We start from the raw sequence: 24,256 nt of genomic DNA, 5'->3' as shown, positions 1-24,256 counted from the left end.
GACACGGAAAACGCCCTTATTTCTTGGCCGTCTTCTTCGAGCCCTTCAAACTCTTCATCTGAGCAGCCCGCTCAGCTCTCTGCTGTCGCTTCCTCCACGCCAACCAACGGTTGCGACGATCATAAGGCTCAGCAGTGATACCAGCCTTCTCAGCAGCCCGACCAATCACCCAGTTAGCCTCGCGGTACATGTAACCAGGGCGCAGCTGTGGGCCAGACTCAGCATCGGTAGCCTTAACGTCCGACACCCGGACACCGTTCGCATCAACTGATGCAACAAGATCAGACTGGGCCTCGACACGTTCCACCATCGGCACAGGAACCATGTTCAGCTTGCGTCGGCTGGGCGCATTACGCGGGTGTGGAAGTTGCTCATCCTTGTCGAAAACAACTCCAATAAACCGGCGCTTCGGGTGCTTCAGCGGGTCAAGGTAGTAGCGGACGTAGCCAGCCTGTGTAGCGTAGATTGTGTGGTCACGACCCATAGCGCAATTTTCACCGGGGAACCATAGCGAGCCGCGCTGGCGGAAAATGATGCATCCCGGTACCACGTACTCGCCGCCGGAGCGCTTGGCTCCGAGACGCTTGCCGGCGGGGTCGCGGGAGTGTCGATTGGCGGTACCTTGCGAGGCGTGTGAGGCATGACGCACTTGGGAGAATGGGAGGAGTGCGGAGAGGGAGGGTCGTGGTGTGGTTTTCGGGAATGTGGATGTTGCGGAGAGAGTTCGCAGGAGGGATTGCGACTGCGAGAGGATCGGGGTGGATCGGATTGTCGGAGTGAAGACTCGCTCCAGCGCCCGCAGGGGCGTTAGCACGCGCGGCTTGAACATTGTGGGTTGTAAGCGGATTGTTTGGAGTCGGAGATCGTGAAGCTCCAAAGGGGAAGTTTTTCGTTCGGAGATGGGGCTTGGCGTCACGTGTGGACCCGTAAGCTGGCTTCATCTATAACCACGTCAACAGGGTTAATTGTCTACAACAACTCGGTCATTCTAATTTGATAGTTATTGGTTTGGACATTTATATCATGTTGCAAGGCGTGCGTCAAGCCCTTTGGGCTCTTCTTCTTATCGTGTCTGTCGCTCAAGCCCAATTCAACTTCTTCGACCAAATGTTTGGAGGCGGCGAGCAACAACAGCGCCAACAACAGCGCTCGCAACAGGCTGCCAGTGACAGCAGTCGGTATCAGCAAATGTGGGCTGGAGGTATGTCTTGCATTAATTTTCAATTCTCGAAAATGTTATCGTATTGTTCCATTACTCTCGGGCTCACATAACTGACCACGCGAACCTTTCTCCACAGCGCAATGCGATAACTACCTCTGCCCTGGAACTCTTGCTTGTGTACATTTCCCACACCATTGCCCGTGCCCTCACCCAGATGTCGAGGAGAAGGTCGAGCTCGGGGAAGGAAGTGCTATTTGTGTGTCAAAAGGCGGATTCAAGGAAGGCGAAGCTGCGCGGAAAATCGAACTGGCCCGCAAGGGTGCCCTATGAAGCCTTTCTGCGCATTCTAGTGCTTGTTTTCGGCATACGATAACTGCATTAATTGGCCGTTGGACTACGAGATCATGTCGTGGAGCTTGTCTACCGCTGGTCGGGTAGCGTGATTGGAGTACCAGTGGTACAATTTTGGATCTGTCGTGCTGTACTTGTCGAACATTCAAGAGCTTTCTTTGCAAATAGAAGCAAAATTGGGACTGCCTACATCGATACAGCTGGGTAGACTTTTGCCACTTTCGAGATGAGACTTATGTAGCCTGTGTCCTACAAACAAGGGCTCTTGGGATATAAGTTCCGATCCTTGAATACTTGAAAGCCATCTAGTCTTCAGTAATAGATAATAGATTGATCTGGAACGTATCAGAACAACTGAGCAGTTACTAGAACGTCTTGGTTTAAGACGTTAGAGAGAAGTGATCTGCAGGCTGAGGAAGCACTTGGCAGGGCTCCCGGCCTATCTCCGATAACCCCGCGGAAGCCGTCATCAGCCTCATCTCCCGAGGTCAGTCATCTTTAACTTCCTTAACGTCAACTTCGGATCCATAACCTGTCACTTACTACCAACACTGATATTATTCGTCAGATACTGCTATCTAAATCTGATCTGGCATCTTATTCGTCATGTGGAGTTTGAAACTCCGACCACTGCAAAGACAGTGGGCACCGGCTCGGACTCGAGCTCTGTCGAGCTTCCGAAGTCACGGATCGCGGCGTGGTCCTCGCAACAGCATACGAAGGCCAGACCTTATTCGAACTTCAAGAAATTCACAGCCTCAGCCAACTCCCCCTGAGTCTCAACATGCCACACAACCCGATTACGATCCCTCGCAAAACACTCTTCTCTCTCCCGTCTACATACCTGAGGACCCCAATGGTGTGCTCAAAGAAAACCATCCGGCGACGTCTATATTAGCGAATTCGGGGATAGTCATACAGCGACAACTAGAGATGATGAACATTATGATGTGAGTGCTGCAGAGGGCTGGGTCTCATACTACCTGAACCTGGTGGCAAATCTGTACTAACGGATACCTCATGTAGTGGCTTTGAACAAGCGAACAAGTACGTCATCATGGATGCACAAGGAAATCAGATTGGATGGATGGCAGAGCAAGAGAAGGGCCTGGCGGGTACAATGTCACGGCAATGGTTCAACACCCACCGAAGTTTTGTGACACATGTTTTTGACCGACAAGAAAACGAGATCCTTCGGGTAAGTCTAAGGTCTACCTCATAATAGTTGTTGGCTTTGGTGGCTAATCGTCGCAGTTTCATCGCCCATTCTCTTGGATCAATTCCAAGATTCATGTCTATGATCCTCTTCATCGAACATCGCCCACGGGCTCACCATCCACATCTCTCCTAGAAATGACAGCCGGATCTCTTGTCCCAGCTGGAGATGGATCAAATACACGGATATCACCACTTGATATAAGTCAAATGAGAGTTATCGGAGAGGCCCAGCAGCAGTGGGCGCCTTTGCGGCGGAAATACAACCTCTTCACTCACCACAAGTCTCCAAATTCAGCAACAGACATGGGAAACCAGAACTTCACATTATCGAAGTCTGGTCTATCAGAAGCACAGCAGATGCAGTTAATGCAGACTTCCAACCAAGACCAAGGCCAATTTAACCAATTTGCCTACGTCGACGAGCCATTCCTATCATGGGATTTCTCCCTAAAATCAGCAGACAATCAGCTAATTGGATCCGTGAACCGCAATTTCTCCGGCTTTGCTCGCGAGATATTCACAGACACCGGTGTTTACGCTCTGCGCATGGATTCCGCAAATCAAGTCACCGAACGTTCACACAACAACGAATACCAAAGCCTAACCCTTGACCAACGCGCTGTTATGCTGGCCACGGCTGTGAGCATTGATTTCGACTACTTCAGTCGCCACAGTGGCAGCAGTGGTGCATTCGGCTTCATGCCGTTCTGGTTCCCTGGGATGGGCGGCGCATCTACTGCCGAGGGTGCCGCTGCAGGAGGTGCCGCAGGAGGCGCCGCAGCTGGTGAAGCAGGCGCGGTTGGCGAGGCTGCAGCGGGGACTCTTGGGCGAGCTGGAGCCGCTGGCATGCCAGGTGGTATGGCTGCAGGGGCTACTGGCGCAGGCACACTGGCTGGGTATGATGCAATGCACCGGGGAGCCTCGGCCGATCCGAATGCCCCAGCACAGCCTGACCAGCCGGGCTGGGGCCAGGAACCAATGGATGGCTGGGGGCAGGAACCAATGGATGACTACGGTCAGCCTAATGAGTCTCAGGATGAGGATCCTTGGGGTGGTGACTTCTGGGGTGGCGGAGGAGATGAGGGTGATGGAGGCGGTGACTTCTTTTAACGGTTGACGGCCAGTGTTTGACAAACACGGTTTGTATTAGCTTGTATTATAGCCTCTATGTAAAGGCAATCTGTTTGTACGACATGGCGTAGACAATTCGATCATAGTTGCCAATCGGTCTGGGTCTCTCAGTATCAGGGAAGTCGCTGGCCCATTGTTTAGTGCTGAATTCCGCGCGTCTGGATAGCCATTACGGGTGCACTTTGTCCTCGAGCTCATTAGGACCATTGCCTAACGTTTAAACGTTGGATGTACACGAACGGCCATCTTCTACAAATCACACTAGGTAGGAGCATCTAGGTCTGCCTAACTTGGAGGTATTCTACAGGAGTCTTTCTACAGGAGTCAAGACTCCGAAGTACAACTCTGTCAACTCATCCATGGACCATGGACCATGGGGCATGCCGCATGGATGGCGAGTGGGGCCAAAGTATCTTTTCTGCCAGTCAAAACAAACCAATAGGACCCAAGCCCAGCTCACCAGGCCCAGGTCCTTGGGAAACCGCCTCCATATCCAGCCCACCGCCCTACACACCGCCCCGGAATTATTCCACCCCCACCTAGTCCCATCGAAGCCCTGGGGCTCCTTGCCACCTGAAGTATCCCAGGTCACAAACCCCATTGCAAATCTTTGCAAATCTCACACCATGGCCTCCTCCGTCGCCCAGAAACGTCTCTTCCACGAATACAAGAACCTCTCAACAAACCCCCCGGAGGGAATCACCGCCGGCCCCGTCACCGAAGATGACATGTTCCATTGGGAAGCCCTGATCCAAGGCCCCGAAGGCACCCCCTTCGACGGCGGCGTCTTCGCAGCCGAACTCAAATTCCCAAGAGACTACCCCCTGAGCCCGCCAACAATGAAGTTTATCGGCGGCGGCGTCTGGCACCCGAACGGTACGTGACCGAGACAACTGTGCTTGCCCGTGTCGCACATGTACACACATGTACACATACAATATTTGGACAAAGGCATCTTTACTGATATTCGGAATTAGTCTATCCCAATGGAACGGTTTGCATTTCGATCCTTCATCCCCCCGGCGATGACCCGAATCATTATGAACATGCCTCTGAGCGCTGGTCGCCTATTCAAAGCGTGGAGAAGATCCTTCTTTCGGTTATGAGCATGCTTGCTGAGCCGAATGATGAGAGCCCGGCTAATGTTGAGGCTGCTAAGATGTGGCGCGAGCGGAGGGCGGAGTATGAGAAGAAGGTTCGGGATGAGGTCAAGAAGGGTCTGGGGCTTTGAGTTGGGTGGAATTGTGAATGAATGGCCTTGATTCCCTTGTTGCGCAGTTGGACGTCTTTTGGTATTGTCTTCCTGTGTGGCTGTGGAATCAGGGCTGGATGACTGGCGTTCTTCGGGTGTTTTCTTCTAGCATGGTTTAGATATGCGGGTACTTCTCGGTTTGTACAGCGACCTTGGTATCCTTCGCATTATTACGATAGCGGATGAAATGCATGCAGCTATTTTAGAGATCTTCTCGGCGATTTTCACGAGCGGTTCTGGATAATCGTTCTACCACCGGAGTGCTCAAATTATTTCTGTTGACATATTGGAAGTCATTTGGCAAGTACTTATTACCCCGTTCCTTCTATATTATGCGTCGTATCCTTCTATCTATATCTTCCTGGTCATACATCTCTAGACCGTTTTACTCCTGCCGAAACATCTTCCGATTAATCCACCCCTCCAGACCCCCATGACACTCGTACAATATCTCAATCTCCGCCTTCAGGTTCAATACTAGCATTCGCTGCAATTCAGCACGCCATTCGGGCTCCGGTCCATCACTTGCCCACACAGGACTATTCTGAAGCATAGTAACGATCTTCCTGCGGTCTCGTATCGTCAACGTCAGAAGAGCTTTGTCACCAAGTACCTCCGGAACAGCAATGACATCTGAAACCCGAAGACCCAGCCACTGCAGCCGTGGGATACTAAGCTGAGCATTTTGGTGCAAGTGCGCCGCCGAGCCATACTTATACGTTGACATGATCGCCATGCCGTGTGGATCGCCATCTGTTAGGGCGTAGAAACGCGGCAGGGTTCTGCTTTGGCTGGATACCGAGTCGGAAATTGCGCGCAGGAATCTCCGTGTCATGAAATCAGGGTATCCTTTGCCCTTTACGAGTGATGTTGATCAGTTTCTTTGCTCTGGCGGACAGAACCTCCCAGGCAAAGATGCAGCATACCGTGACCAATATCCCTTCTCCAGCTAGTGCTCTGGTGTGGAAACTGATGCGCGCGAGCCGGTGGAAGACTGCCTGCGAAGAAGGTATTGGCTTACCGGTGTTGCAATTGTGGGGACTTTGATACTTCATACCTCTTTCTCAATGACCAGTACCCAACGGGCCCGTGCAATATCAATCTCATCCCCGTTTTCTACACGAGGAATCAAAGTGTCCTCGATGGCACCCTGCATGTCGATCAAAATATCTGGCCCGCGGATCAAACGAAAGTCTCCCATGACTAACCCTTTTGCTGCTGCTTCCTACATAGTTGCGGACGATATCAGCATCCAGCCTCGCAATAAATCCGGGCTTTTCGTCAGCACGTACTACATTCAATGCCGTTCTGTTCACCCCGATGGTGTACGCCAGATCATCGACAATACGATCCACGATATTTTGTGCACGAAAGAACTCCGGATCGATATAGTATATATCTCTAGTGCCCGAGGGTATGGACGTGCTCAGCGGGACATTCAATTGGTTCCTAGACTCGATCAACTTACCTTTTCGAGATCAGCTGCCCCATTCGAATGGCCTGGTCCAATATTGCTAGTATCTGAAGGATGGCGGCTGTAAGTACACCCAGACATTGTCAGTGATTCATCTGAATAGGGTTTCCGAGCGTGGTAGGGGAAGTTCACACCAAATTTCCAGGCCTCGTGTGCCGTCTTCCCTGGCCAACAGTATGTTTTGTGCGTTTCGGATCTCGGAATCGCCTCCAGGGCTCTACTGATAGGATTGATGATGTGAGGTGTTTGCCTGACTCTGCGTTTGAGGGTGATGGATAGTGGTTCTGGTGGGTGGCTTGTAAGTCCGTCCAGGAGGGCTGCGAGGGTGTTGTCGATGTATTCTCGTACTGCAGGATCCCGGCCATCGTCCATTTCCAAGGGGATAATTGATGGCTCAGTCATTGCAATTGAGATGTTGGATAGGAAGTAGAAGAGGTTGGATCCCGCGGTTCGAGACGACGGGGTAGCCGGTAGATGCAGCGCCACATCTACGCCGCAGTGGGCTTACGTTAGGTTGTACTTTAGGGTTCCATACGGAACACTCTCAATGATACCCATGTTGAAGGCGATAATGCGTTCTGTCAGGAGAAGCGAAAACCTTTACCTTTGGCTCGATGATCTATGAAGGAACTGAGGATATGGTAATTCAGGGACGCCTCATCCTCCCTTTCTGAATTCCATAAATACTTCATTCGGAGTTCCTCATCTCTTGGTTCAACTCCAAGCTTGTAGATATACCTATCTCTTCAAGTATTTTGGGTGCAGGTCCGAGGTCCTATACTTCGATGTTCAGCCACCAGCCAACTTGATAGGCCAACTCCCACACTTCCCCTTCCATACTCCATAGAGTGAAGCCCCTTAGCCTTCCATTGCATGATTGCTTTACCTCTTATTTTCTTCCAGGATGCTGATCCTTAATTTGTCTGCCTTGACATGAGAGGGAAAACATTCTTCATTCTACACTGCAGTCGTGATACCGATGACTAAGCTTTCCCCGGTTTTTCAGCGGAGCTCCAGTTTGTTTATCTTTGACCCAGTTGGCAATCTAAACTAGTCCTATTGCTCAAGTCATGTCTTCTACTCCTCATATTGGGTCATGGAAAACCCCAGCTGAGGGTCACCTCACCACAGATGCCAATGGAGATCCCCAGACCGACTATTCTCGCTGGCGATTGTTAGACGAGGAAGGCCGTCAAACATGGCGGTATCTCGAATCCGACGAAGAAAACCAAGCATGGCCGCAGTCAATAGCTGATAAATATCACTTGGGACTGCCAACGGTGCGATTGAATCCCCCATCCCATTGATTTGATTCCAAAAGTCTGATTAAATCCTGACTTGTGCATTATAGAATCTTCCCGAGCTGCCAAAGGCCAAAACGCCATTGGCAGCCGCTGAGAATGGACTTGAGTTCTTCTCCCACCTGCAACTAGAGCCGGGAAACTGGGCCTGCGAGTATGGCGGCCCTATGTTCTTGCTGCCGGGTATCTTGATTACTTATTACGTGACCCATACCCCTATCCCCCCTGAGTATGCGACAGAGATCAAGCGTTACTTGTTTGCTCGTCAGCACCCGGAGGACGGTGGCTGGGGTCTGCACATTGAAGGCCACAGCTCCGTCTTTGGTACTTCGATGAACTATGTGGCCCTCCGCTTAATCGGTGTCAGCGAGGAAGACCCGCGGATGATTAAAGCTCGAGGTCTTCTGCATAAATTCGGAGGTGCCGTCTACGGGCCTCACTGGGCCAAATTCTGGCTCAGCATTCTAGGTGTCATGGAATGGGAGGGTGTCAATCCGGTCCCCCCTGAGATTTGGTTCGTTCACGCTTTGCATCAAGTAAAGTTCCCCTTGCTGACTGGTCCTGCAGGCTTCTTCCCGATTGGGTCCCCTTTGCGCCTTGGCGGTGGTGGATCCACATGCGCCAGGTGTTCCTTCCCATGTCTTGGCTGTGGTCCAAGCAGTGGTCTCACCCTCTGGATGACCTGACACGACAGTTGCGAGAAGAGTTATACACCCAACCCTACAGCTCTGTCGATTTTGCTGCGCATCGCAACTCTATTCATGAGGCGGACAATTATTATCCCAAGACATGGGTCTTGAATGCCGCCAACGAAATGCTGGTTCGGGTCTGGAACCCTTACCTCCGCCCTTCCAGTCTTATCAAGCGAGCTGAGGATTGGACCTGGGAGCTGATTCGCATGGAAGACGAAAATACGGAATACGCGGGGCTGGGACCCGTCAATAATCCGATGAATATGGTGGCTTGCTACCTGCACGATGGCCCTGACAGCGAATCTGTCCGCCGGCATAGGGAGCGGTTGGACGACTACATGTGGGTGAAGGGCGAAGGCATGCTTGCAAATGGCACAAACGGCGTTCAAGTCTGGGACACTGCATTCATCACCCAGGCAATTGTTGTCGCCGGTTTCGCCGACCAGCCGAAATGGCGGCCGATGCTGACAAAAGCTCTCGAGTTCCTCGACGACCACCAGCTACGGGAGAATGTGCCGGATCAAGAGAAATGCTACCGTCAACACCGGAAGGGTGCCTGGCCATTCAGCACCAAGGACCAAGGCTATACAGTCAGTGACTGCACCGCTGAGGGTCTCCGGTCAACGCTCCAGTTGCAGGAGATGTACAATTTCCCGAAGTTGGTTTCCGAAGAGCGTTTGAAGGACGCAGTCGACTGTCTTCTGCACCTGCAGAACCCAAGCGGCGGCTTCTCCGAGTACGAAGTCACTCGCGGCTCCCCCAAGCTCGAGTGGCTGAATGCCGCAGAGGTCTTCGGCGGAATCATGATTAGTTACGACCACCCAGAATGCACGACAGCATCCGTTACCGCGCTTTCGCTGTTCAGCCAGCTTTACCCCGACTATCGCGCCGAGGAGATCCGCCTCGCGAAGCAGAAGGCGGTTGCTCATATCAAACACACACAGCGCGCCGATGGCAGCTGGTATGGTTCTTGGGGCATCTGCTTTACATATGCGGCAATGTTCGCGCTTGAAAGTTTAGCCAGCATCGGCGAGACATACGAAACGAGTGCTGACTCCCGCCGGGGCTGTGACTTCTTGATTGAGAAGCAGCAGGCAGACGGTGGATGGGGCGAATCGTATCTCAGCAGTTCTACCCATCAGTATGTTCAGCATGAGAAGTCCCAGGTGTGTCAGACTGCCTGGTCCCTTCTGGGCCTTATGGAGGCAGGCTACCCTCACAAAGAACCATTGGAGCGGGGTATTAAGCTGCTGATGTCGCGTCAGCAACCCAATGGGGAGTGGCTGCAGGAGGCGATTGAGGGTGTTTTCAACCAGTCCTGGTAAGTTCGCTCTGTCTTTACGTTGACATGGTAAGCTAACTCCCCTTCTAGCATGATCTCGTACCCTAACTACAAGTTCTACTGGCCTATTCGTGCCTTGGGCTTGTACAGTAAGAAATTTGGAAACGCCGAGCTTGCTTGAATCAGCTTAGCAGGGAACATGATCTCTCAAATATGTACTTAATCCGTAATAAAGTCGCCGAATCGGCGATGTTTGACTACTCTGTGGTATTAGTTGGCGAGCCAGGTGAATCGATTAGGCGTTGTGCGTCCCTCATGTAAAGACAGTAAAGTATCATCTCAGACTTTTTCTCTTCCTTCTTCTCGTCCTTTCTTTTTCTCTCTCCAACCTCTTCTCCTCCAAGTTCCACCCCCTTCCATACATCACCCGTTCACGTGACCGCGACTCCAAAACGTCCGACGGTTAACTCCGACCCAATTGAACTCAATCCTCATACCAAGCGTGCATTTCAAGAGGAGCGTGAACGTAACACTATTTCAAAGGAAACAGAACGCGCTATGAACGCTGCAGCCGCTGGAGACAAGGCCTCCGCCGAGTCCAACTACCCACTCGCCATCCAACACTACACCCGCGCATTGAGCGAGCTTCCCCGCGCCCCGGCCTACTATATCTCCCGCTCAACCGCCTACTCGCGCGTCAAGCCCGCAGATGGCGGACCGAACTACACAGCCGCACTCAAAGATGCCGAAACCGCTCTGCAGCTCGCCCGAGAGCGCGGAAACCGCGAGATGATGCTTTCCGCCCAGATGCGCCGCGCCGTGACGCTCTTCCAGCTCGAGAGGTTTGGAGATGCGGCGTTTTTGTTTGATATCATTGCGGAAAAGTCTAAGAGCACGAATGATCCACAGAACAAATCGGATCAGGTTCAGGCTGCTATGGGGGGCTCGGCCCTTGCCTCGGCGGGCTTGAAGAACAATTACAGTAGCCATTTGCCGATCTGGACGGCTAAGGTCCAGCGAAAGCTGAATGAGCTCGGGAAGGACGATCCTAAGTTTGCTGTATCTGTTGCTGAGGTTCCGGATGAGACTCATGTTCCGACTGCGGAGGAAATGAAGGCTGAGTGGAACGCTCTCACTGGAAATGCGCCGAAGGCTCAGACAGTCTCTGCTCCGTCTAGTTCTTCTGCTTCGCACAATAAAGATGCAAAGGCTAGTACTCCGGCTACTTCTGCCCCCGCTGCTTCCGCTCCGGCTGCCTCCGCTCCGGCGAAGCCACGCCATGAGTGGTATCAGTCCCAGGACTCTGTCGTTGTGACGCTTTACGTCAAGGGAATTGCGAAGGACAGCGTCGCAGTTGACCTGAAAGAAACTTCGGTAAGTCTTTTGTCTGACATTTCAAATATTTCAGAATCCGCGCTAACTTATCCCAGGCTTCGCTGCAATTCCCCCTCCCATCTGGTTCAGAATACGACTTCACCCTTGACCCGCTGCATGCAAACATTATCCCCTCGGAGTCCAAGGTGGCAGTTATGAGCACCAAGATTGAAGTCACTCTGCGAAAGAAGACAGCAGGCCAGAAGTGGAACAAACTCGAAAGCTCAGGCACTGCTCCTACCACGACCACCGACCGTCCCGCGGCGCCAAAGGCCCCAGCTCCTGCGGTGCCTTCGTACCCGACCTCATCTCGTCACGGCGCCAAGGACTGGGACAAACTTGCGTCCTCGCTCGCTGACAAGAAAGGAAAGGGCAGTGGAACTGTGGATGATTTATCGGACGAGGAAGGCGATGCCGTCGATGGATTCTTCAAGAAGCTGTACGCCAACGCAGATCCGGAAACGCGCCGGGCTATGATCAAAAGCTATACCGAAAGCCAGGGAACCTCGCTGAGCACGAACTGGTCTGAGGTTGCTAAGGGAAAGGTGGAGCCTCACCCGAACTGAATCGTTCGACTTGCTTTCCGTGTTTTTTTCTCTCACTCAAACCGCATGGAGCGAAGGTGTTCTTGGTCAATACCATTGTAGCAGTACTTACTAGCTTTCAGTTTACTGACCTTCTGATTGTTCTATTCATTGAAACATGGATCCGACAAAGTAGTTGAATTTGTAACCTCCTCCCACTACTTCAACCTATATAACACACATCCCCGTGCAGATATCAATCCTTCGCCCCCGTCCCCGTCTCCATTCACCCCGATTCAGCCCCTGGCCCCACGCTCCACATAGCCGTGACAAACTCATCCCAAGAAGCGAACCAGCAACCGCATCACCACAAGTAAATGTGTGTACTTTGCTTTGCCACCCGAGAATCTTCAGGGTGAAAAAATATCATACCCTAACCGATATATGACTGTCGGTTTTACACAAGAGGTTTTTGTATTTTTCGCCAGGATTGTCAGGCTCATAGTAAAGCACGAATGTTCCCCCTCGATCCTTGGTCTGGTCCAACGTTCTTTGCCTTTCGTACACGATAACACTAGGTTGCCTCCCAGTAATACCGTAAAGGGTCCCCTGGAACTTGTCATTGTCTGGGTTCTCCATCGCAGAAACGAGCAAAGTGGTAATCTTCTCGTCCTTGAACAACGAGGCTTTGTGGGTTTCATATATCCCGGACAGGTAGGTCGCCATATCAACCTCGCGCCACCGGTCCGGAGTCATGTTACAGGCTATGAAGCCGTGCTCGTTGTACATGGCTACGACGGCGTTCCATTGTGTGCCGAGTTCCGAGGCATCAACGCTGCTGTAGTCCTCCCATGAACCACATAGTATGTCATTGGTCTTGAGTTCACCGTTTGACATGGTGGGGTTGTTGGTTGTTGGTTGTTGGAAAAGGTGGGTGAAACAGTCAGGATAGCTGAAATACTTGACACCTATCAAGGTCGAAGCAAGCGAAGTAAGGTAAGCGGGTCGCAACAGTTGGTTCAGTGCTTGGGAGTCTTGTTTGTCTCTCCAGATGGTGTCTGGATGTTTTCTCCATGGGAAGGGAGGACTGGGGTTTATATACCCGATTTCTGAACACAGTCAGAATGCCAACACAGCGTGGCGGCTGGCGAGATTACCAGGGCTGTGCACGGTACGCAAATGTGAAGCAAATGGTGTCGCAGATGTGTTGGCCGTGAGGTTTCCACGAATCCTGTGAACCACCTGCAGTTGGGAGGACTGGACCAAAGAGAGAAGGAGCTTCCATCCATGCGCAGTGTATATTGGACGGCTATATAGACTGGTATACGACCCTAGGCTAACCAAAGAGTCAAAGTGCCTCGGCGGTTAGGGCTCGCTATTCGTTCTCGTTAAAACTTATTTCCATCAGCACTGGCCACTTTATTCCATAAATACCGCCCCGCCATAGCCTCGTGCGTACGACGTACAGGCTTCCCTGTCTAGTATATTCGCAACATGTGTAGACCAATAGGGCTGGTTGGCTCAGAGGCAAAGTTGTATTTCCCGCCCTGCATCCATGGACTCATCACACCTCGCTTCAGCCTTCAAGGCAGAGTGAGGCTGTGATATCTTTACATCATGTTGGAAGAAGGATATACCTAGTGGTTCTAGGTACTGTCTAGGATTTGTATTGTTTGTCCATAGCTGCACTCAATGGCGAGTTCGTTGGTTAGTCGTTCTGGTTCATCACAGACACCCTTATTCAGCTAGGTCAACGGGCAAACCAATGACAATTCAAGTTCCGACACTTTGTTGTTCTTAGAAAAGGGACATTGATCTGAAGACAAAATAGTCCAATTCGCAGACTCCTCACATAGACTCGATATAAGATCCTGTGCCAGGATAACGATAGGATTACCTCGACGCCTCCCCATTAAGCCCTAATCCCCAATCCCACGCTCCACATAGCTGTGGCAAACTCATCCCAAGAAGCGAACCAGCAACCGCATCACCACAAGTAAATGTGTGTACTTTGCTTTGCCACCCGAGAATCTTCGGGATGAAAAATATCATACCGTAACCGTTAGAGAGAGAGAGAGAAATTCATTGGCCCGATGTAGCTTGCTCTAAGTATAAGCTGCTATGCTATCACTGCCGACAGCTGGAAAGTGTGGGCGCCAGCCCACTGGACGACTGTTGGAAACTCGCTTTGCGCATTTCCGACCAGTCGCCCCCAGAATAGAAAAATGTAGACCATAACAAAGGAAAGAACAAAAAACAGAAAAAATGAGTGTCGCACTCCTGGCCGTAGGGACCAGAACCACATCTCACCACGTAACATCCCCGTATCCCCTTCGTTCCAGCCGCCCATCCTTGTCGGCTGCCGCTCGTGTGCTCGCTTGGATCAAGGGAGTACAGTGGACCTGGCACTGCACTCCTAAATGGCGCCATCCTTCTTCTTCTTCTCCAATCGCACCGCACTAAGGTGTCTTACTGTTTCCTCCGGTGTACCGTAACCCCTATACAATCGTGGTAATCTTCGATTTCTTCGCCAGGATTGCCAGGCCGAAGGGAAAGGCAGAATGTTCCCCCTTGACCATTGCTCTGGGACAACATTTTTCGGCTTTCGTACACGAAAACACTAGGTTGCCTCCCAGTAATATCGTGAATGATCCGCTGGAGCTTGTCATTGTCTGTGTTCTCCATCGCAGAAACGAGCCAAGTGGTAACCTTCTCGTCCTTGAACACCTCGGCTTCCCAGCTTTTATATAACCCGGACAGCTCGACCTCGAGAGCCCACTCCGGCCACTCGCGCCACCGGTTTGGAGTCATGTTACAGACTATGAAGCCGTGCCCGTTGTACATGGCTACGACGGAGTTGCATTGTGTGCCGAGTTGCGTGGCATCAACGCTGATGTAGTCCTCCCATGTACCACATAGGTGCTCATTGGTCTTGACTTCGGTGAAACGCTTTGGCATGGTGGGGGTTGTCGATTGTTGGTTGTTGGTTGTTGGAAAAGGTAGGTGAAAACAGTTAGGATAGCTGAAATACTTGACAGCTGACAAGGTCAAAGCAGGTGAAGTATGTCGCAACAGTGAGGTGAGTGCTTATAGAGTCCTGTTTGTCTTTCGAGGTGGTGTCTGGATATTTTCTCCATTGGAACTGGAAGGAAGGACTGGGGTATATATACCCCATTTCTGAACACAGTCAGAATGCCAACACAGCATGGCGGCTGGCGAGATTACCAGGGTTGTGCACGGTACGCACATGTGAAGCAAATGGTGTCGCAGATGTGTTGGCCGTGAGGTTTCTACGAACCTTGTGAGCCACCTGAGAGAACGGGACCAAATACATCCGCAGTGTATAGTGGAAGTCTATATAGACTTATATACGACGTAGGCCAACCAAAGAATCAAACGGTCTCCGCGGCTAGGGCTCGCTATCCGTTGTCTCTGAAACTTATGTTAGCGCTGGCCCTTTATTCCATAAATACCGTCTCGCCGTTACATCGTGCGTGAAGAGTACATTCGTTCCTAGGTGTCTAGTAGATAGGTAGGTTCGCAACACGTGTAGACCACCTGCAGTAGGGCTGGTTGGCTCAGAGGCAAATTTATATTTTCCGCCCTGCCTGGACTCATCACACCTCGCTTCAACCTCGCAGAGCGAGGCTGTGCTATCTTCCAATGCAACATGCTGGAAGAAGGATATACCTAGCCGCGCCGCTTCGTAAGAACCAAGGATATGGATGACATGCAAATATAAAGCGGACTTCGCCTAGAATGCGTTGGCCGTGGGTTATCCACGAATCTTGTGAACCAGTCCCATGTCCGAGGTCCCTGAGAGGACTTGACCAAAAAGGGAACCTAGTTACCTTCCACGCGGGGTGTATATTGGAAGTTATATGGACATGTATACGACGTAGACTAACCAATGGATCGAAGGTTCTCGGCGGTTAGGGCTCGCAATTCGTTCCCTCTGAGACCTATGTTAGCACTGGCCCCTTTATCCCACAAATACCCTCCTATCATCGCCTCGTGCATAAAGCGTACATTCGTTCCTGTCTAGTAGATTCGCAACACGTGGAGACCAGTAGAGCTTGTTGGCTCAGAGGCGAGGTTGTGTTGCTGGTCCTGCCCGGCCACTATCACACCTCGCTCAACCTTCAAGGCATAGTGAGGCTGTGATATCTTTACATGTTAGAAGGAAAATACACCTAGCGGTTCTACTTTCTAGGATTTGTAGTGTTTGTCTAGGTAGCCGCAATCAATAGCAAGTTTGTTGTTGGTGGTTAGTCACAGACACCCTCATTCAGCTAGGTCAACGTGCAAACTAATCCAAGACAATTCAAATTCTGGCACTTCGTTATTCTTAGAAAGGGGACGTTCGTATTAGACATTGATCTGAAGACAAAGTAGTTCGATTCGCAGATTCCTCGCATAGACTCGATATAAGATCATGTGCCAGGGTTACCCTCTTCACCTCCCCCTTTCAGCCCTAATCCCCCAATCCCATGCTCCACATATCCTTCACAAATTCATTCCAAGAAGCCAATCAGCAACCGCAACGCATCCTACGGCTAAGCCCGAGAAGCTGTGTAAAAAACCGGCACGCAGCGACGTTTATCAGGCCGATACGAAAGCTCGAAGATTGCCCTTTGAGTATCGCCCTTGTCCAACACGGTCCGGCACTGGTATCCGATAGTTTGGCTCGCATAAATGCGACGTTCAATCCTATTGTGTTCATAGAGGAGCAAGAAGTTCGGGTCCAGCTTGAACAGAGTAACAAAAATGCCCTCGACAGGCTTGTTGTTGAATAACTGGGCTTTGAGTGCGTCATATCTCCTCCACAGCTCGATCATTAGGGTCTGGCAGGCCTGCCCCATCGGGTTGCAGGCATTGACGTTACCGACTAGGAAGCCGTGCTTGTTGTACAAGGCTATGACCGAGTTCTCGTCTGAACGTTCGCCGAGTCCCGCGGTTTTAACGCAGTCGTAGTCCTTCCATGAACCCCATTGTAGCTCATTGGTCTTGACTTCGAGGTCACCCTTTGAAATGGTGGGGGTTGTCGATTGTTGGTTGTTGGAAAGGGTAGGCGAAACAGTTGGACGTTTGAAATACTTGATACCTAACATGGTTGAAGTAGCTGAAGTACTCAACTCTGGGTTTAATGCTTGTAGAGTCTTGTTTGTCGGGCTGTCGAGATGGTGTCTGAATGTTTTCTCCATGGGGAGGGCAGACTGGGGTTTATATACCCCATTTCACCTCCTCGTCGATAACACAGCCATAATGCCAGCACAGCTGTACAGCCGGAAAGGTTATCAGGGCTGTGCACGGTACGCAAATGTGAAGCAAATGGTGTCGCGGATGTATTGGCCGTGAGGTTCCGACGATGCCTTCGCAGGTATCCTGGTATGAATGGTCGAGAGCACTAGACTCAAGGATGAAAGTTACTATTTACAGGCGGCTAAAGAGACGACCGAAATCTTAGTAGTGCAGCCTGGCATAAACCAGGGAGAACCAAGGCTATGGATGAGACGCAAAGGTGAAGCGGACTTCGCCTGGAATGCGTTGGCTGTGGGATATCTACGAATCCCGTGAACCAATCTCATGTTCTACCCAGATTCTTGAGAGGACTTGAGCAAAGAGGGAAAGCACTTTTCATGCGCAGTGTATATTGGACGGCTATATAGACTGGTATACGACGTAGGCTAACCAAAGAACCAAAGGGCCTCGGCGGTTAGGGCTCGCTATTCGTTCTCGTTAAAACTTATTTCCATCAGCACTGGCCCCTTTATCCCGTAAATACCACCTCGCCATAGCCTCGTGCGTACGGCGCACAGTCTTCCCTGTCTAGTAGATTCGCAACATGTGCTCGCAGACCAGTAGGGCTGGTTGGCTCAGAGGCAAAGTTGTATTTCCCGCCCTGCATCCATGGACTCATCACACCTCGCTTCAACCTTCAAGGCAGAGTGAGGCTGTGATATCTTTACATCATGTTGGAAGAAGGATATACCTAGCGGTTCTACTTTCTAGGATTTGTATTGTTTGTCCATAGCTGCATTCAATGGCGAGTTCGTTGGTTAGTCGTTCTGGTTCATCACAGACACCCTTATTCAGCTAGGTCAACGGGCAAACCAAAGACAATTCAAGTTCCGACACTTTGTTGTTCTTAGAAAAGGGACATTGATCTGAAGACAAAGTAGTCCAATTCGCAGACTCCTCACATAGACTCGATATAAGATCCTGTGCCAGGATAACGATAGGATTACCTCTCCGCCTCCCCATTCAGCCCTAATCCCCAATCCCACGCTCCACGTAGCCTTCACAAATTCATCCCAAGAAGCGAATCGGCAACCGCAACGCATCCTACGGCTAAGCCCGAGAAGCTGCGTGAAAAACCGGCACACAGCGACGTTTATCAGGCCGATACGAAAGCTCGAAGTTTCCCCCTTGAGTATCGGCCATGTCCAACACGTTCCGGCAGTTGTATGCGATAATTTGCCTCGCATATACCAGATGTTCAATCCTATAGCTCTCATAGAGGTCATAGGTGTAGATGAAGTTAGGGTCTAGGTTGTTCAACGCAAGAACAAGACTGCTCTCAACGGGCTCGTTATTGAATAACCGGGCTTTGAGTGCAGCATATGTTATCCACAGCTCGGCCATCATGTTGGTCTGGCGGGTCTGCCGCGCCGGGTAGCGGGACTTGAGGTTGCCGACTAGGAAGCCGTGCTTGTTGTACAAGGCTATGACCGAGTTTTCGTCTAAAAATTCGCCGAGTCCCGCGGTTCTAACGCGGTCGTAGTGGTTCCATGAACCCCATTTTATGGCACCGGTCTCAACGTAAAGGTCGGTGGGCATGGTGGGTGTTGTTGGTTGTTGGGGAACGTAGGTGAAACAGTTAGGATATTTGAAACACTTATACCTAACAAGGTTGAAGTAGTTGAAGAAGGTCGCAACTGTAGGTTTAATGCTTGTAGAGTCTTGTTTGTCTTTCGAGATGGTGTCTGAATGATACTGTCTCCATGGTGAGGGAGGACTGGGATTTATATACCCCAAGAGAACGAGGTAGTCGCAGCGTCCAACCTTGTGGTCATTGCCATTGGCAGGCCAGAACTTGAGCTGTCTAACAATGGCGGTTTCGCTACCCTAGTTTCTCCTCCTCGTCGAGAACACAGCCATAATGTCAGCACAGCTGTACAGCTGGCGAGACTATCAGGGTTGTGCACCGTATGCAAAGGTGAAGCAAATGGTGTGGCGGATTTGCTGGCTATGAGGTTTCCACGATGCCTTCGCAGGTATCCTGGTATGAATCGTCGAGAACACTAGACTCAAGGAGGAAAGCACTATTACAGGCGGCCAAAGAGACGACCGAAATGTCAGCAGTGCAGCCTGGCATGAACCAGGGAGAACCAGGCTATGGATGAGACGCAAAGGTGAAGCGGACTTCGCGTAGAATGCGTTGGCTGTGGTATACCCACGAATGCTTGTGAACCAGTTTGGTGCTCTAGATCCTTGAAAGAATTGGACCAAAGAGAGAAGGATATTCCATGCGCAGCGTATATTAGAAGTCTATATAGACTTCTATCCGACGTGGGCTAAGCAAAGAATCATAGGGCCTCGGCGGTTAGGGCTTGCTATTCGTTCTCTCTGGAAGACGGCTTGTTTAGCGCAGCATCATTCTCGATCAAGGCGTCGACGGACAACGAACACTTTCGATGTCCATGAATAACCAGGCATCCTCTCACTGGCTATACCTAGGTGGGGATGATGTTAGCTAGCCCCAAAACACTTGGATTCTCTCGGCACTTGGGTGGCCAGCATATGTTTGGACTCCAATGCACTTGGCTGTCCCAACTGCGTGTAGTTGGGCAAATGTCTGATCGAATGCTGTTCTTTCCAACGCACACGAAAAGTCGTATTCTCATTTCAATATGTACAATGCACCTATTCTACATTTTCTATTCCTCCTCGTCATCACCAGCCTTCCCATCCCGATATAGGAAAAACTGCGTGAAAATCGCCATATCCAACAATAACGTGCCAGCACTGCCAACCAGCCACGACAAATTCACCAACACATACCGCCCATACAACGCAGCTGCCTCGCCAGGCCGACACTGCGCACGGTGGTGATGATGTCCCAAAACTTCCTCGGACGACCCACCGCGGCAAATAGGCGAGTAAGCCAGGATAGACAGCACGTATGTTAGATTTCCAATGCAAGCAAAGAGGAAGAAGAGCAAGGAAACACCGTCTGTCGACTTGCGGCGGTAGTTCAGCAGAAGCTGGGGCAGACGGGACCCCAAATACAGCACCGCGCAGAAGTACCCGAATACCTGACCCAGCAGATCCATGGCTAGAGGTTCTGGGTTTGGCGACGAGGACTTCGAGGCCGGGCTGACGTACCAGCCTACGACGCCTGCGGTGCAGACGAGGGCGACGGCGCTCAGGTTGAAGAGGGCGGATTGGAGGGCGGAGATGCGACGGCGACGGGCGCGTTGGGCGCGTCGCCGGGCTGCATCGGATGTTGGTTCCACGAAGGGTGTTGCGGGTGAGAGATGCGTGACGTCTACTGATGAGTTGAAGATGTCGTGGTAGGCGGTTGTTGACTGTCGGCGTCCGGCCGACAGAGGCCGTGTGCGGTCTTGCGGTTGCTGGCCAGTTGCATTGAGCGATGGGTTTGGGATTTTGACATGTCCGGTGGTCTTCTTCGGCAGAAGTAATGATCTTTCTGTTGCTGCTTGATCTTCGGCGTCATTCTGCTCCGCATCGGAGGTACCGCTGCTGGCTATTGCGCGCTCTGGTGTGGACGGGGCAGACAACTCTTCCTTGAAGTTGAAGCCTCGGTAGTAGAAACATTGTCCCAGTAAAACAATATCTGCCAGGGTATAGTATACTGCGAGGATGATCATGGTAGGCAGCACGCCTTGCATGACGGCACCTAGGATGTTGAATACATCGCCGGCTAACCAGACAACCAGGAAGAGCAGAGAGAGGCCATCTGCAGAGCCGCGTTGAAAATTCTCGATAATCTGGGGAGAGAAAACGACGACCCAACAGGCGATAGAGATGGATCTGGACTGGTCAGTACTTGATCGAAGAAGATATTCATGCAGTCAGATCGCCAAGTAACTCCGCAGTCGTGCCGTCGACGCACATGCATGCATAGGATAAATTGACCACAAGATATTGGATCAACGAAGGGAATGACAGACGTGAGAGTACATATAAGGAGACAATTCTGTCAAACTCACCCACAGATACCACTCAATGCCTCCACGTTGAAATTGACTGCCTGCGAAGGGAACATGTTGCAGGCGCACCGTATGACTCAAATCCGAAGCTTCTTTCAACGTTCGTAGAGATGTCAACAAGAAATACAGTAAAGGAGATGAAACAATACGAACAGATTTAACAAAACGCATTCGCTGGAGAATCCAGCCTGCTAAGTCCAATTGAAGGCAATTGAAAGGTGCGGAAGAAAGAAATCGGATAATAAAGATGCATGACGTCGGGTCACGTGCACTTGAACTATAAAGCATGTGAGCTTTTTTTCTTTCAGATTTGCCCTAATTGTGCTCTTCATATAGGAATTGGAGAGACCTGAGAGACAGAGAGGAAGGAAAAATGTAAGGAAGATAGATGGATGTTCATCATGTTCCGCTCCCCACAGACAGATCGTCCTATGAGAGCATAATACCTATTGGGCCAGCTTTTTACGGGGCTCTATCAAGCAGGCTATCATTGATGGGTGCACTGAGAACAAGTCAAGTAACGAGGATTGTACATCCTAGCCAGGCAGTATTCGCGATTGTAGAGAAGAGGTTAAGGATATATGTCAAAAGAAACGCCTCGCGATGCAAAGTGGACACCCACCACGAAACAGATACTCGAAGTAGATATAAAAACTAAATGCTCCTTTTGTTGACTTATTTGGCCTGGCTAGCCAACCACGCCTCATGAGCCTTCTTCTGACGCTCCCAGTCCTTGCGAAGCTTCTTCGCCCGACTCTTGGTAACCTCCTCACCACCAGCATCACGCGTAGGCATGCCCTCCTCATCCCAGGCACTGTACTCATTGGTACGGAACATCTCTAGGTGGCTCAGCTTGCCCTTCTCCAGCTTCTTGAGAGCTTCCTGCTCCTTCTTCAGCTTATCAGCCTGTTTCTGGAGAGCACGGGCTTCCTTCTCCTCCCGCGCCTTGAGCATCTCTTGGGTGACTGGCCGCACCAGAGCGGGCTGGTTCTCGCGATCTTCGAGAGCGATGCCGATGTCGAAAAGGTCAATGTCTCGCACTCGGTCGCACAGGGATAAGATATCCTTGCCGATAGAATCGGAGGCCTCCAGGGACTGCACTTTGTTACGGAAGTTTGAGAAGACCTCAGCGTATGGCTTGGCGGATTCGGAGACTTCTTCGGGTACCGAGGCTCGGGCAACTGCGGTCTCGAGATCCTTGGCTGTGATTCCGGTCTTGGACCGCGCGGCCTCGCGAAGCGAGTCACGCATAGCCGACAGCGGGTACAGGTAAGCCTTGGCCTCCTCGGGGATGTCAATACCAGACCAGCCAATCTCGGTGCTATCGGCTGAGGCGGTACCGTTGAGACCAAAGATGTTCACCATGGAGGTGACCCATTGTGCTGCCGCCTGGATATCCTTGGCGGGCACGGTGGCCTTGTCGACAATGTTGAACTTGGAGATGAGTTCCGAGATGGTCGCCATGACAGCGGGGGTGTTGAAAGAATCGCAGAGCTGGTCATGGACAGCCTTCTTGGCTGCTTCCAGATCCGCAGCGAAGGTGGAATCGGTGCCTGAGGACTGCAGAGCTGCAGGATCCTTCACCTTAAGGAAGAAGTTGTTCACCTTCTCTTCCCATGAGCTGCCGGTGTTCACCAGATCCTCTGTAATCTCAACGCCATCCTTCCAGCCACCCAAGAGGAAGACAATGCGCAGACTTCTCGGCGACCAATCTTTCCGATCAAGCGCTTCCCGGATGGTAGTGAAGTTCTTCAACGACTTGGACATCTTAGATCCCTGGATAGACAGATGTCCCATGTGTAAAAAGTAGTTAACCCATTGGTCATGGCCATGATCGTGCCCATCGTGCCAGTATGCCTCGCTCTGAGCCAACTCGTTGTCGTGATGCGGGAAGGCAAGGTCGATACCACCAGAGTGGATATCCATTTGCTTACCCAATCGGGCTGATGCCATAGCTGAGCACTCAATGTGCCAGCCAGGGCGGCCCTTCCCCCAAGCGCTGGACCAGCTCGGTTCACCGGGCTTTGAGGACTTCCAGAGAGCGAAATCGGAAGCACCGCGCTTCTCCGTAGTTTTGCTAGCGAGAGAGCCTTCGCCCTCTGCAGCCAACTTGTTGTCTGACCGACTCCACGGCTCAAGACGAGCGTACGGGTGGCCTGCAGCCTCGAACGCTTTGATGTCGAAATACACGGATCCGTCCTTTGTCGCGTAACCAAACTTATTCTTAACGATGCGATCCACGAAAGCGGCGATCTCGTCGCCATATTCCGTCACGCGAGTCAACTCGGTGGGGTCGAGAACGTTCAGATCCCGCATGTCCTTTGTGAATCGCTCTTCATATCTCTTCGTTAACTTGGTGAAGATGCTGTGGTCGTCGGCGTCAACGAGTGCACCTTTCAGTGCATCAAGGTAGGGCAGAATAAGATCCTGTGCGCTCGAGTAGAAGGTCTCAGCAAAAACGGCAGGATCAGCGCTCGAGCCATCACGGGCCTCAGCCTGCGCGATGACCTTCGCGGCCGACGCAGCAGTCTTAATGTGCATTTTGACCTTGGCCTCGTCGTCGCCCGCCTTCTCATTTCCTGGCAAGGCTCCGCCGTTCAAGATATTCCCATATGTTTTTTCGACCTCATCCAGGTAGCGCGAGGCAGGAAGCTCGGAGTCGAGCAAGGGCAGGTTCTTCTTCAAGTAGGCAATGAAGGCCTTCTTCGCAGTATCTAGGACCTCCGGGGTAATCGTGGGGTTGGCCGTGACGAATTCATTGAACAGGTGTTGTTGTCTGGCGCGGAGGATGATCTATCAGACTTGTAAGTCCCCGCGTTGAAGCCCGTCTCCTATATACACAGCGCCACAGCATACCTTGTCGTCCACATCCGTAATGTTCATAACAAAGTTGACGTCAAACTTGAAGTAGTCGCGCATAATTCGCCGAATGATATCGGTGCTAACATAGTTTCGGGCGTGTCCGAGATGCGCGTCGTCGTAAACAGTCGGTCCGCAAGCGTACCAGACGACCTTCTTCCCTGCAGGATCAATCGGGACGAAAGGAGTCTTAGATTTCGTCAAGGAATTCCAGACCTTCAGCGGCGGAAGCTGCACGTCTGGGCTGGAAGCCGGTTGCCGCCATGGCGGCTGTTGGCGAGAAGACATGGACCTGAAAGAAGCGACCGACAATAAGACCCGCTGTTTGGACGGTGGATAGAAAGAGAAGGAAAGAAAGGAGAGACGGGGAGAGAGCATAAAGAAACTAAAGGCAATGGAG

At 51.4% G+C, this 24,256-nt stretch overlaps 13 protein-coding genes across 13 annotated transcripts; 5 read left to right on the top strand and 8 right to left on the bottom strand.

Annotated features, from left to right (window-relative positions):
* Positions 1-16: 16 nt before the first annotated feature.
* N7515_000428 (mitochondrial 54S ribosomal protein bL27m) lies at positions 17-829 on the bottom strand (the record flags this gene model as incomplete). The annotated part of the gene is made up of 1 exon (XM_056661172.1): positions 17-829. The coding sequence occupies one exon, from the start codon at positions 827-829 to the stop codon at positions 17-19; it is 813 nt and encodes a 270-aa protein (XP_056526338.1).
* A 194-nt stretch (positions 830-1,023) lies between these two features.
* Positions 1,024-1,492, top strand: lcl2 (the record flags this gene model as incomplete). Its single annotated transcript, XM_056661171.1, has 2 exons — positions 1,024-1,201; positions 1,299-1,492. 2 exons carry the CDS (start codon positions 1,024-1,026, stop codon positions 1,490-1,492), a joined length of 372 nt encoding a protein of 123 aa, XP_056526337.1.
* Positions 1,493-2,119: 627 nt separating this feature from the next.
* On the top strand, positions 2,120-3,841 carry N7515_000426 (scramblase family protein; the record flags this gene model as incomplete). The annotated part of the gene is made up of 3 exons (XM_056661170.1): positions 2,120-2,463; positions 2,540-2,711; positions 2,768-3,841. The coding sequence occupies 3 exons, from the start codon at positions 2,120-2,122 to the stop codon at positions 3,839-3,841; spliced, it is 1,590 nt and encodes a 529-aa protein (XP_056526336.1).
* A 647-nt stretch (positions 3,842-4,488) lies between these two features.
* On the top strand, positions 4,489-5,093 carry N7515_000425 (E2 ubiquitin-conjugating protein UBC7; the record flags this gene model as incomplete). Its single annotated transcript, XM_056661169.1, has 2 exons — positions 4,489-4,738; positions 4,840-5,093. 2 exons carry the CDS (start codon positions 4,489-4,491, stop codon positions 5,091-5,093), a joined length of 504 nt encoding a protein of 167 aa, XP_056526335.1.
* A 406-nt stretch (positions 5,094-5,499) lies between these two features.
* On the bottom strand, positions 5,500-6,990 carry N7515_000424 (uncharacterized protein; the record flags this gene model as incomplete). The annotated part of the gene is made up of 6 exons (XM_056661168.1): positions 5,500-5,970; positions 6,041-6,112; positions 6,172-6,339; positions 6,407-6,515; positions 6,583-6,649; positions 6,723-6,990. 6 exons carry the CDS (start codon positions 6,988-6,990, stop codon positions 5,500-5,502), a joined length of 1,155 nt encoding a protein of 384 aa, XP_056526334.1.
* Positions 6,991-8,056: 1,066 nt separating this feature from the next.
* N7515_000423 (terpene cyclase/mutase family protein) lies at positions 8,057-9,906 on the top strand (the record flags this gene model as incomplete). Its single annotated transcript, XM_056661167.1, has 2 exons — positions 8,057-8,403; positions 8,457-9,906. The coding sequence occupies 2 exons, from the start codon at positions 8,057-8,059 to the stop codon at positions 9,904-9,906; spliced, it is 1,797 nt and encodes a 598-aa protein (XP_056526333.1).
* Positions 9,907-10,421: 515 nt separating this feature from the next.
* Positions 10,422-11,803, top strand: N7515_000422 (co-chaperone SGT1; the record flags this gene model as incomplete). Its single annotated transcript, XM_056661166.1, has 2 exons — positions 10,422-11,237; positions 11,294-11,803. The coding sequence occupies 2 exons, from the start codon at positions 10,422-10,424 to the stop codon at positions 11,801-11,803; spliced, it is 1,326 nt and encodes a 441-aa protein (XP_056526332.1).
* Positions 11,804-12,187: 384 nt separating this feature from the next.
* Positions 12,188-12,658, bottom strand: N7515_000421 (uncharacterized protein; the record flags this gene model as incomplete). The annotated part of the gene is made up of 1 exon (XM_056661165.1): positions 12,188-12,658. One exon carries the CDS (start codon positions 12,656-12,658, stop codon positions 12,188-12,190), a length of 471 nt encoding a protein of 156 aa, XP_056526331.1.
* A 1,022-nt stretch (positions 12,659-13,680) lies between these two features.
* N7515_000420 (uncharacterized protein) lies at positions 13,681-14,719 on the bottom strand (the record flags this gene model as incomplete). The annotated part of the gene is made up of 2 exons (XM_056661164.1): positions 13,681-13,708; positions 14,373-14,719. 2 exons carry the CDS (start codon positions 14,717-14,719, stop codon positions 13,681-13,683), a joined length of 375 nt encoding a protein of 124 aa, XP_056526330.1.
* Positions 14,720-16,317: 1,598 nt separating this feature from the next.
* N7515_000419 (uncharacterized protein) lies at positions 16,318-16,872 on the bottom strand (the record flags this gene model as incomplete). The annotated part of the gene is made up of 1 exon (XM_056661163.1): positions 16,318-16,872. One exon carries the CDS (start codon positions 16,870-16,872, stop codon positions 16,318-16,320), a length of 555 nt encoding a protein of 184 aa, XP_056526329.1.
* A 1,240-nt stretch (positions 16,873-18,112) lies between these two features.
* Positions 18,113-18,601, bottom strand: N7515_000418 (uncharacterized protein; the record flags this gene model as incomplete). The annotated part of the gene is made up of 1 exon (XM_056661162.1): positions 18,113-18,601. One exon carries the CDS (start codon positions 18,599-18,601, stop codon positions 18,113-18,115), a length of 489 nt encoding a protein of 162 aa, XP_056526328.1.
* Positions 18,602-19,701: 1,100 nt separating this feature from the next.
* N7515_000417 (PQ-loop repeat-containing protein) lies at positions 19,702-21,053 on the bottom strand (the record flags this gene model as incomplete). Its single annotated transcript, XM_056661161.1, has 2 exons — positions 19,702-20,818; positions 20,998-21,053. 2 exons carry the CDS (start codon positions 21,051-21,053, stop codon positions 19,702-19,704), a joined length of 1,173 nt encoding a protein of 390 aa, XP_056526327.1.
* A 619-nt stretch (positions 21,054-21,672) lies between these two features.
* N7515_000416 (cysteine--tRNA ligase) lies at positions 21,673-24,144 on the bottom strand (the record flags this gene model as incomplete). Its single annotated transcript, XM_056661160.1, has 2 exons — positions 21,673-23,790; positions 23,854-24,144. 2 exons carry the CDS (start codon positions 24,142-24,144, stop codon positions 21,673-21,675), a joined length of 2,409 nt encoding a protein of 802 aa, XP_056526326.1.
* Positions 24,145-24,256: the final 112 nt, after the last annotated feature.

This window comes from Penicillium bovifimosum (genome assembly GCF_028826915.1).
Source record: "Penicillium bovifimosum strain IBT 22155 chromosome Unknown utg000001l_segment0_segment0, whole genome shotgun sequence".
NCBI lineage: Eukaryota > Fungi > Ascomycota > Eurotiomycetes > Eurotiales > Aspergillaceae > Penicillium > Penicillium bovifimosum.
The sequence above is the reverse complement of the archived record's forward strand: the minus strand, read 5'-3'. Positions and strand labels throughout refer to the sequence as shown.